This window comes from Barbatula barbatula (assembly GCF_947034865.1).
Source record: "Barbatula barbatula genome assembly, chromosome: 7".
In the NCBI taxonomy this organism is placed as follows: Eukaryota; Metazoa; Chordata; class Actinopteri; order Cypriniformes; family Nemacheilidae; genus Barbatula; species Barbatula barbatula.
The window spans coordinates 5,141,427-5,153,463 of record NC_136770.1 but is presented as its reverse complement, the minus strand read 5'-3'; the positions used below and the strand labels follow the sequence as shown (position 1 = coordinate 5,153,463).

Here is a 12,037-nt window from a genome sequence, read left to right as displayed (position 1 = left end):
TTGAAGGATGTACTGTTACTCCAACAAATACAGTAAAAGATCTAGGCGTTGTACAGTTATACAGCAACCTGTATTTCGAAATCACATCTCAAATGTCTCAAAAACAGCCTTTTTCCACCTAAGAAATGTTGCCAAGTTACAAAATATTCTGTGTTGCTGACTCAAAAATGCTTATTCATGCATTTGTGACCTCAAGACTTGACTACTGTAATGCGCTTCAGTGTTTCATTGTTCATTAGCTGGATAAAATGCATCTCAGTGTTGGGGAGGATAAACCGAGTTTGATTCCTGCCTCGAAGGTCCCAATCTCCCCAACACTTTTCTTTCTGCTCTCTGCTGTACTGTCCCATTAAAGACAGAAAACCTGGGACATTCGAGTTAAACGTAACAATGAAAGAAACATTTTAGGGTAAAGAATTAAGATTTGTAAATGAGATGTTTGAGCGTTTATGTACTCTTTATTTTTCAGGCTGTTCTGAACCAGAAGTTCACCGACTGTTTTGTTCTGGTGTTCCTCGATGCCCAGGCAGGAAAAACGGTGAGTTATTCAATATTTCCCTGGCACAGACCTTAAACACTGCAACATTTTGAGAAGTTTCTTTCATTTGTTGAGAATTAATTTGGTTGAACGCTGTTGCAACGCTCATGAATAACTTTTGAGTCTGAGCATTGTACTCCCATTCTTGAGTGAATATTTTTGTGTGAACATTACATTAAATTTAAGAGCACTTTGTGAAGTTTAATTAATATCCATCCACTTTAATATCACTGCTGTCCTTCAGAAACTTTATCTCCGTATTTTGTGATTTAGTTTTTTGCCATAAATCATTATTATTAAAGGGACACTTCACCCAAAAATGGAAAATCTGTCAGAATTTACTCGCCCCCAGGTTTTCCAAACCTGTATTCATTTATTTGTTTTGCTAAACACAAATGAAGATATTTGGAAGAATGTCAGTAACCAAACAGATCTCGTCCCCCATTTACTCCCATAGTATTTTCTACAATGTTAGTAAATGGGGGATTAGATCTGTTTGGTTACTGACATTATACAGAAATGTCTACAGGTTTAGAACAATCCGAGGGGGAGTAAATGACTTTTGGGAGAACTATCCCTTTAATCAGCCTTTTGTCATTTGGTTTTGCAAAAATCTAACCAATTATACGTATTAAAAGTGCTTGTCAACTTTCACAACACAGTATTTAATCATTTAAAAAGAGCTGTGTTTTTACTCTTTCCTGGAAAACAGCAAATTTGGACATCTAAGGTTTAAAAAAAACACCCAAGTTATTTTGATTGATCTGTTTAACAAGTAGCAGCACATTTAGATTCAAGTTAGATGTTGAGAGCCCGTCTGGTTTACTAAAAATTGTACTCAATAATAAATAAGTTTTGATTCCGGCACAAAGCTCATGGTTTCACTCCCTCTTTCCTTCTGCTCTTAAGAGTTTGAAGGTGGTTTTCAGAGAGCCTTTACCAGCACAGAGCCAGCCGAGCAGCAGCCCCCCGCCACAGCTGGTCTCCATGTACCACCATCTGGAGTCCGTCATCAACACAGCGTGCTACAACCTCTGGACTGGTCTACTGTAAACCTGGGTGTTTGTTTCAGTAAAATCCACCTGCAGGCTCTGTGTAAATAACACAGGTTAACAGAAGTGCATTAAAGCAGTCGGTTCTGATATGAAATCATTGTGCCTCCTGGCAGAGACGCTCGTATTGGGCCGCGATTCACCTTCCTAAACGCGTACCGTGTGTTTAATGCGCATCGAGTCGCCCGGCGCATCGCCTTTTAAGCAATTAAATCGCCCACATATCGTACAGAAAAGCAGCTAAATTGTCTGCCCTGTTGATTCGAGGGCGATTAGCCGGTGGGTGGGTATTGGCGCATGAAAACGCTTTGCCAAAGCCATCGTGTGTCTTTGTGTATTTCGTCTCTTCTCGGTCGCTGATGGGAAACTTTTGTTGTGATTCGCTTGGCCGTGTGCGTTAGATCCTGCTCACAACCAGGTAGTTGATTCTCATCACAGTTATGCTTCATAATTGTCCCTGGAAGTGCCTTTATTTGTATTTCTTTCTCATGTCGAAGGCAGTCGGTTTGTTTACAGCACTACCCCACACCATCTGTGACAAAATGATGCTGCGAAGGTAGAATGACGTGCAGGAAACGAAATGTATTGTTTTTAAGCTCCTGTAATTCAAAAAACTGAGGAATTGAATGAAAATGGATTTTATTGTTTTCTGTAAGCACACTGGACTCATACTCAATGATGTGAGAATCTTTCAGTTCAAATTTCTCAAGCTGTTGAAATATGTACATTATGTATATAGACAGATTTGTAAGAGAACTGCAACAATAAATCTTAAGTATAAAAATTTAAGTCGTTTTCTTTGAAATATAAAAGGAATGTTAATGAATAGAAACGTAACAGAACATCATACATGAATTTTGCTGTTCACTTTTATTATCGGGAAAAAATTACGCTCTTGTCATTTTTATACAAGGTGTCAATTATAAAAACACAAACGATTAGCGTGAGAGTTTAAAAGATGCTGAACTTCAAAGTGAGTTTAGTCCTTATGGCTGTTCCAGTAACTTCTCACCCAGTCCAGACCTGCTTCTGTAGAGCCTGCAGAACCACAATATTAAACATGAATAAAATCAAGAACGTCATTCTCACAAACCATAAGATAAGATCTCCCAGACTCTTAAATGTCAAATAATGTGAAACCACATTACCAAATATCATATCACTTATTGCTCCCTGAACTCTTTGGATAAAAGCGTCTGCTAAATGACTAAATGTAAATACTACTAAAACTGACAGATATAGATTTTAAAAATGCATCGCTGTACTTACGCTTTGGTTTATATTCACAGCCTATATAATCCTGATAGCCCAGTTCCTCCAGAAGTTTAAAGAGGTAAGAGAAATTCACCTCTCCATCACTGTCTGGTTCGTGACGGTCAGGGACTTGAGCGATCTGGATGTGACCTGCAACCAAACCATAAAAAGTCCACTGACCCAATGATCGACACTTTTGCTGTCTCTGGCCCGGATTTATGCTAGATTCAACTGGTAATTGTGATATTGTACTTAAAATACCCTCTAAACATGATGTAAGGGATAATGTGCAGTCAGCTGTCGGTATGGGAAAATAAACCCTGACAGGATGATCAGGTCTTGTTTCAGCTGACTGTACAGCTTTATACAGTATATACTCAAATGCTTGCCCGATTGGACACTAAAATCATTAATTAAAGCAAATTCAGGAATTTCAGGTGCAAATGTAGTTTTCCAAAAAGTAGTATTATAATAAATAAATCAAATTTATTAAGGTTTATGACGCAATTGTGCATAAAGAAACGTTTATGTAATCTTTCATCAAAATGTAATAACTTGGCACCGGCTTTTCTTTGGGCCGTCCAAAATAACAGTAACCAAAAATTCCCGATCCAATCATGGATCTGTGACATCATCTCATTTCAGAGGCGGAGAAAGATATCACATATTTTGATTGATGTGCCGCACACCAAGACCAGAAATGTGAACAATGAAAATGAGCGTAATGAACATTACTTCAGCTCCCACAGTTACCTGTCAATGGTAAATATTTCCGTATGTTTTGTGTTAAGTTGCCGTCCATGATCTGCCAATGGTAGATGTCCTAAAACGACAGAAGACAAATTTCATCATTTGAAGATAAAATCTCACATAATTTCCCACATTGGACTCTGGATCGTGTGATCACTGTGGCCTTTGTTTCCTCGGACGAACATCAGACGAGCGCCGAGAATAAGTGTCCGCAGCAGTCACAGCTGCCGACTGCTGCGTTAAGCTCTCGCTGTCCCCAAACATCATTTATTTAGGTGAGAAATCCAAGAGTGCTGTAAGAAATTTCATTATCCTAAAAGGACGACATGCTGCTGTGTGCCTGTTTTATAATTAGGTCACTTAAAATACCTTCATGTCGTCTAGTTCTTTCTCCCTAGTAAGTACAAACACAAAGTTCAAGTACCATGAAACACCAGGTAGACAACAGCTAGATTCTATTTTCTCGTTAAAGTTTTTCAGCGATTGCTGTGCGGTTGTTATAATGTTTTGAGTTGTTGGGAGCATGTTGTTTGGTTGATAAGTGATCAGAAATGTATGCATTTGGCAGACACTGTATGCAACGCGGCTTACAGTGCATGCAATCTATACATTTCATCAGTATGCGTGTTCCCATGACTTTTGCACTCCTTACTTTCTCTACCAACTTCAGTAAGCTACAGTCAATGTTTATTAATGCGAGTCTATTGGATTTGTTTGTCTACAAAAGCACTTTTCCTTAACGGGTTTAAAGAAATGCTTGAGATGTGTAGAATATAGCAAACGTACCATTTGCAATTTGATGTTGGGGTGACCGACTCTCTGTAGAATCACAGCGGCTATGGAAATTGATATTAAGGAAGAAACTGTCATTTCAAATAATTATAAATTCAAAACTGTAATTCGTAAAAATAAAAGAATACAATATTACCTTGATGAGGGGAGTCCAGGAAATATTGTGCATCTGTTATGCGGGTGTTAATTGGTTCAATCAAGCCAATGATTCTTTCCTACAGAAAGAGAAAATAGTCGCTTTTAGACTTTATTAAACCAAGAAAAATTACTATTAAATTTAGAAAGATGTTTGAATGTTATCTTTAAGAGAATAGCAGAACCCAGACCGTAACTATAACTACTTCTTTATAAAGCAGATGAACGTCTGGCCTGAAGTTAACTTTGGTCTATGTTTGGTTATAATATTACAATTGATCTTATATTAATATTTAATTTATATTACGATTTTGTTGTATAATAATGGCATGTAATACAATTAAAACTACTCGACAGTTATTGATTCTTTGCGTTGGTCTACCGGAAATGATATTGGGCCACATATCGTTCGTTTATGTGGTTGCCACTGAAACCGTCTATATTTAACATTATACAGTACTGTAGATATCTTTATCGTTCTTGGTGCGAAGGGGCCTTTAATCTGTGAAACAGGATATGATGCACGTGGGTGTGTGTTTTATTGGTCGATGATGCTGTTATACACAAAATAACAAACATTCCCTGTTCCAGAAAATGGAAAAGTGCAGAAAGTTTCATGAGCGTGAACTGTGAGAGGGAGTAGGTAAATAAATAAATATAATAAAGAATATAATAAAATCGAGTGAGAAATGGAGCATCTAAAGTGGCATAAAAACAATGAAAACATCCTTTACAGGCTGTTTGAAGTACAGAGGCGACGGTGTAATTGTATTTTCGCTGGAATTATATTTGCGGGAAAACGATAAATCAGCTCAATGTACCTGCTGCTTGTTGATTCTCGTGCACGGAAAACATGCTGAACTAAATCAATTATTCATGATTCTACATCGGACCAATCAAAAGACTGTTAAGAAAATATTTGGCATTTATTACTTGTTTTTACAAGGTGTTCGGTCTAGCAACAATCTTCCTAAACAATCTAGGAAGGGTTTCGTAAAATACACAAGGTTTGTTTTTGAGAGCCATGCAGCGTATTGATTCTTTTAACATAACAGTGTTAATACACCTCCGTGTTTACAGTCAGAGCTGGATTATTGACCAAAGCCTCAGGCCATGCTGTCATCCTTGACACGTGCAGGTGCCCCTCGATCCATACAGTGGAAGTTGATGCATGTAATGTCAGACCACCCTGACACCTCTTAAAGGAATAGGTCGTCCCCCACCCAAAAGAAACTCATAATGTGTCTCCTTCGTGTTGTTAAAAATGTGTATATGACCCTTTTTTCTGTGGAACACAAAAGAAGATATTTAGAAAAATGTCTTGGTGGTTTTGTGTCTCCACACAATGAAAGTCAATGGAGGCCAGTGTTGTTTGGCTACAGACGTTCTTCAAAATATCTTCTTATGTGTTCTGCATAAACAAGATAGTCATTCAGGTTTGAAATGATACGAGGGTTAGAAAATGATGACAGGACTTATAACTATTTAAAACTTCAGAAACTTAAAAAGATATTTAACTTTACATTAAGATTAAAATCACATTTTGGCCAATCCTCCCATGATGCAATAAGGGGGGGGTCACCTTTGAGAGGACACCTGCCGCATGTTTCAGGTTCTGCACAAAGGTTTCTTCCATCTCCATGGCAACAGCGGAGCGATCCGCCCCCGCAGGCACTCTCCCCGCCATCAAGTGGATCCTAAAGATAAACAATTAGCAGAAGTTTGTCTCAGCAGAGGTAAAACACTGTAAAACATCTGGTGGTCTTCAAAATCACATCTGATTTACCCGAGGTACGTGTCGGAGGATGTGAATGTGTTAGATAAGACTTTTAGACATCTGGGGAAGAGCTGTACAGAGACGCCAGTGGGGAAACTATTTTGGTATATTTGAAACCCTTTTAGAAAGCGACGGTGTAAACTTTCAAGTCTAGACTTTCATCACGATGTTAACCTTGTGCTTTGTTTCCCGTTATATCGGCTCAGAGTGGGAGGTGATGTTTTATGCTTTACATAATACGGATGGAGCAGTAAAGCGTATGGTAATGATCCACGGTGAATATGAATCAGCCACACGTTATGGCTCTATTATATTTATGTTATGCATTAAATGCATCAGCATGTGCCACTGAGTGTTACCTTCTGCAGTCCAGGGCTTTAGCGTAACGAACAGCCAGATCCAAACCTTGTCTGAACTCCTGCTCTCTCCCGGGAACAGCACCCAACCCCAAATCTCCATTCTTCAAATCTCCTGCAGGATTAAAAAATGCAAGAAACTCCCTGAATGAAAATGTCTGCGCTTGCGAAGTTTATTTTTGCTAATATAATCTTAGCATCTCATTTCTTCTGCTTGTGTATGCAATGACATACCGACGAAACAACATACACGTACGCATGTACAGTAGCATGTGCGCTATGCTGAATATGTATATTTTGATGCGCCGAGAGCACACTGTATTTAAAGGGATAGTTCGCCCCAAAAAAACATTTCATCATGTCATTCCAAACCTATTTGACTTTCTTCTGAATAACGAAAAAGATATTTTGAAAAACGTTGGTTACCCAAAGACATCGGATCCCATTGACTTCTACTGTATGGACCCAAATCAACTGCAACATTTCTCAAAATATCTTCTTTGGTGTTCCACAGAGGAAAGGGTTTTGAATGAGTGGAAGCATATATTTTTGGGTGAACTATGCTTTTAATACCATAATAAAATCGCAATCCTCGCATTGAGGTGTCGATGAACTATGCACACTTTCTGTTTTTAATTTGATTGTGGTTCATTTTAATACGTGAGATTGAAATGAAATAGAATTAGTTTCAAGTGTACTTTTCAGCATTGTATCAGTCTGTGTGCATTCTCTACTTATTCGGGAATAAAGGAATTTGCAATACAACACTGAACTGGTCGGTAGACTGTACAGAATTGCATAACATCAGTGTAACTAGTGCCTGCTTCCCACACGAGCTGAGGAAGGTCTCACCTATTCCATTAGACATTTCTCCAGCTGCATATAAAGCATCATTATGACTGTGACCAACGAACTGAACGTTCATCTATTTCTGTCCATAACAAAAACCCCAGAGACCTTTAAAAAAGTAGCAGATGCAGCTGAACGCCTTGCTCTATCTGTCTATCATTTCAAGTCCGTTTTCTCTCACCCGGGGGCGTGTTGATGAGCGCAAACTCGAGCCCCGTTTCATCCTTAACTCTCTTTAGCTCCGTGAGGTCCGACTCGTAGAGCCACGCCGCCTCGACCGCTCGAAATCCCGCAGACGCGGCGGCGCGCAGACGTTGCGTCATCTCCGGGAATTGCGTGAAGAGCCATGAAATATTCGCACTAAACTTTAACGCGGCCATTTCTAACTCCGGACGTGTTAGTGATATCAGCAAACCTAACGACTAACGGAGAGAGCAAGGTCCAGTCGCTTTCATGGTTCACTATAGCGATTATTGACCGCTCTTTAAACACGTGCTCAATGTTTACACTCGCCGGTCTGCTGATCGGTCACGTGACGTGACTCTGCGCCTGCGCATTAGAGCGTGTCTTTCAGACGGCACTTTTTATTAGATGATGATATATTTCCAAAGGTCTGTTGTAATAATATCAGTTAATTATTTATTTCATGAAAGTATAAACCCCTAAAATAATAAAATAATACAAATATCATACCTTCATACTGTAAATACTGATAAAGGACCCAGTGTCCTCCATTTCACATTTACATTTAGTCATTTAGCAGACGCCTTTATCCAAAGCGACTTACAGATGAGGAAACATTGGAAGCAATTATAACAACATAGGCAACAAAATACACAAGTGCATCAAAACCAGTCCATTAAAGCCTAGCACAGTATACAAAGCTAAGAATAGTGAGATTAGTATTATTATTTTACAAATCAGATGGAGATTTATTACTAAGTATGTTTACGCATCAATCCAAAAGAAACTGTACACATGGTGCAAACATTGCGCAAATATACATTGAGATATCTGAATGAAATAAAACAGTAATGCACTTTATACAAAACGTGAAAAGAGTATTGACAAAAGAAAACGAAATATAATTGTTTAAATGAGTGTACAGATGTGTTGTTTACAGGTTTACACTTTTGTTACTTATAATGTACCGTTTACAGATGTGCAGTGTGATGGGCAGTGAGGGTATTTCATCCATGAAAGGTTTTGAATTGGCAATTTTTCACAGATTTTGCTTCTTGTGCATTTGCCTTAAAGCTTACAGAAACAGGTGTGTTCAGGAACTCCTAAGACATAGAAAAAAAGTCTGGTGTAAAGCACAATATGTTTGAGAACGATAACAATGAGGAATGCAGAAAACGCTGAAACTGCAGATCCTTTCTTCTTTTCATGGCACACATGATGTATTGACAGTATTTAGAAACCCGGCCAACCTAGAGCTGTGCATCTCACAGAGGTACACGCACATATTTATCAAATCACCTTTACTGTGATCGTTTGGGGACGGTTTGAAATTGTTATTCAGTTTTTCTTCCTTTCGAAGATTTGGCTCGACCGATTTGTGGATCACAACCTATTTTAACCCGCTGGTATATATTTGCTGTATGCTTACTTAAATTGTATTTTTTATTGCTGACTGAACAGGTAATATATGCCATTGTTGGAATTGAAAGGGGACATTTTTACGGGTAACTTATAATTCTTTACTTCGCATAGAAAAATATTCTCTTTTACAATAGAACTGCTGTAATGTGTAATGAATAAAGTGACATTATTCGTATCATTATTCATTTATACCTTAATTATATTTTAAAGAAACATAAACATAGTTATATAAGAAATTCAGCGGTTTTTCAAATTATTTATGTTGTAGTTAAGGACCTTCTTACCCAGACACCACACTATTATTTGGACATCTAGATCCTTGAATCCCTTTTGTGAACATGTTTATTTTGTTTAAATAAAGGCCTCATGCAACATCCATGTTCCGTGTTTACTCCGAGTGTTTAATACGTCATAACTTCAGTTTAACCCACGACCTTTAATGCCGCTTGTTTGCTCATTTCGTGGCTTTTCATAATAAATACCTTTTGAATAAGCTTGTACATTTTTATGACCACGTCTCTTCTCATACTGGTTTTAAGGTGATGCATCTTATGAAAGGTTCCTTTCAATCTTGTTTATAGTACACATTCAATACAAGATGCGCACGAAGGTCAGGCAGGGTTAATGAACCACCTGGGTTCACAAACCTGCTGGAATATAAAGACGCAAGTACAAATTCCATAAATTTTGATCAAAAACGTGATTCAGAAACAGAAGTGACTCAGAAAAAATGCTGACATTATTGAAAGTAGTTGCCATTTATATCCCGGCTGGACTATCACTCCCTAACGCAGTCACGTCAACCATCACGTCTAGATATGAGACAAGAGCGTCTCTAAATCTCTAAGTACTTCCAATTGGCCGTTTTTCATATGGAGTTTACCAGAATCCACTGTAAACGCATTAAAAGCATCAATGATTACAGATGTAATGTCTGAACATTCACAATAATACACTCATTCTGCTGAATATGTAATGTGCCTATGCGCTTTCATTACCTACATGATTCACTACATTTGCCAAAGTGAGCTGTACACAAAAAACTGCAGAGAATATTGTATCCCACAATGCAGTGCTTTCAACTTGACCTTACATTTCCAGTGTGATGAATGACCCAGACAAATAATTACCACCGTTTTGAATTTTTTTTCTTAAACATTTTTACACAAAATTAGATTAAAACTCTGGTTAAGATGATAATTGGTTGCCACTCACAAACACTGTGATGAGGTCGTGTGAAAATGTAGTGTGAGGTTTATTGCTACATGCTTTCTGTTTTTCTGTTTTAATTAAAAATGCAGGCCGTATATTGTTGATGTATTGTTCTGTATCAAGCAGCAAGCTTATGTACTAGCGAGCTTGATCCACAATCCTTGAGAGAAGAAAACTCTGTACCACTGTGAGGAAACAGGGGTCACTGGAGCAGGAAATTGAAAGCGGGACCGTTCAGACCTCTCAGGTCTGATTCCTAACAAGCCTGCTGTAGCTTTGACAGCCGGATCCCCCTGCACATATCAGTCCAATCTTCAAGAAACAGGTTTCCAACACGCACTTCTTCAGCATGGACAGATGTTCAGAGCTCTGGTGGCCCAAAGAGGATGAATATAAAACATCTGTGTCTTCCAAGTGTCTTTTATTTTAAAGTCGTGTTTTGTAGTTCTATCGATGTTTTTTGTAGTCCTGTTATGTTTCCCCACCCTCATTGTGTCCATGTGTGTCTTCGCATGCTTTAGCTCCTAAATTGTGTTCGCAATTAGAATTAGTGTGTTAAAAATCATAGCCTGTTATAATGAGTATTCTTAAAGTACCTGAACGGTCTCTGGTGAAAATTCAAAGTGCAGATCAACGAACGCTTAAAAACCTGATACTATAGTACAGCTGTCAGGAACGCGGAAAGAGAACCCAAGTGCAGGCAGCGAAACAGGGTTTAAACAGGATTTTAATAAATAATAAACAGGAACAAAACAACAACCCACGAGGGGGTAAACAGGGAACACAATAAACTGAAGACTAACACTTGACAAGAACTACAACTACAAAAACACCTAGACTAACAAAACAAAACAAAACACTCACACTGACTTGACTTGACTAGACTAGACTATCAATGACAATGACAATGACAAAGACTCCAAGACATGGCATGGCAAAAAGCATGAAACATGTACAACGAACGAGCACAAGACAATAGACAAGAGGGTATTATATAGGGAGACTAACAAAGGGGATAACGATAGGCAGGTGTGGGTAATGCGACACAGGAGGAGAGCAATACTAGAAACGAGAGGGGCAGGGCCAAATGACGAGACAGGAGAGAACGCATATTATGTCCTGATTGACCATAATATGATCCTCTCCACATAAAACACGTGGGTCTGTCATGATTCTGCCCCTAGACCAGAAAATCAAGACAAGAGCAGGCAGAATCATGACAACAGCAGAGTATAGAAAGGCGAATTGGGATGTAACATTTTTAGTTTACTTTGTGATGTATATTGTACAAAAACAATAAAAAAATAAATAAATGATGAAATGTCGCAGGAGAGAAAGCAGATTGTAGTAAAACATACAAATAACAACTTGAACGAGCCACCTCATAAAATATTTTCGAATTTCAACGACATTGTTTTGGACACTTGCAAATAGTATAACAGCAAAAATACAAAACCCCAAGTTTATAACGTAATGACAGGATAAGATGGTCATATTCTGCAATGAATATCTAGCAATAATTGAGACGTGATCGAGTAAAGTGAGTATATGTTGTAAGCACACACAGTTTTCTAAACGCTTTTCAGCTGTAAGTGAATATTCAGCATTATTTGGGGAAAACTGCTCATTCTTAATCAGTATAAAGATGATTACCTGTGTGCTCTGGACTGGAATGTTCCAGGTTTGATTCATTCTAATTTTCCACTATCGTTATTCT

At 38.2% G+C, this 12,037-nt stretch overlaps 2 protein-coding genes across 17 annotated transcripts in view; one reads left to right on the top strand and one right to left on the bottom strand.

Moving 5' to 3' along the window:
- Positions 1-2,369, top strand: part of szt2 (SZT2 subunit of KICSTOR complex) — a 66,149-nt gene extending 63,780 nt beyond the window's left edge. For all 15 annotated transcript variants that reach the window (XM_079460413.1, XM_079460410.1, XM_079460409.1 and 12 more), the window contains 2 exons: positions 470-538; positions 1,448-2,369. In XM_079460413.1, coding sequence (XP_079316539.1) covers positions 470-538; positions 1,448-1,591 — 213 coding nt within the window. In that variant the 3' untranslated portion in view covers positions 1,592-2,369. The remainder of the gene's footprint in view (positions 1-469; positions 539-1,447) is intronic.
- hyi (hydroxypyruvate isomerase) lies at positions 2,214-8,061 on the bottom strand. Of its 2 annotated transcripts, none has more exons than XM_079460419.1 (8): positions 7,507-8,037; positions 6,658-6,769; positions 6,104-6,218; positions 4,523-4,601; positions 4,381-4,430; positions 3,598-3,667; positions 2,860-2,994; positions 2,214-2,628 (listed from the first exon to the last, which is right to left on the bottom strand). In XM_079460419.1, the coding sequence occupies exons 1-8, from the start codon at positions 7,577-7,579 to the stop codon at positions 2,570-2,572; spliced, it is 693 nt and encodes a 230-aa protein (XP_079316545.1). In that variant the 5' UTR covers positions 7,580-8,037; the 3' UTR covers positions 2,214-2,569. The 2 variants fall into 2 exon arrangements, with proteins under 2 accessions (XP_079316545.1, XP_079316544.1); XM_079460418.1 differs by having other exon boundaries at positions 2,215-2,628; positions 7,685-8,061.
- Between the last annotated feature and the right edge of the window lie 3,976 nt (positions 8,062-12,037).

What these genes read in the sequence shown, in the direction of transcription:
- hyi (XM_079460418.1), bottom strand. Translation starts at nt 7,883, where the DNA reads ATGGCCGCGTTAAAGTTTAGTGCGAATATTTCATGGCTCTTCACGCAA. An exon ending in GCTCATCAACACGCCCCCGG is followed by an intron (nt 6,770 to 7,684) that starts GTGAGAGAAAAC and finishes TTAATCCTGCAG; the next exon opens with GAGATTTGAAGAATGGAGAT. An exon ending in CTGTGAATATAAACCAAAGC is followed by an intron (nt 2,629 to 2,859) that starts GTAAGTACAGCG and finishes GTGGTTCTGCAG; the next exon opens with GCTCTACAGAAGCAGGTCTG.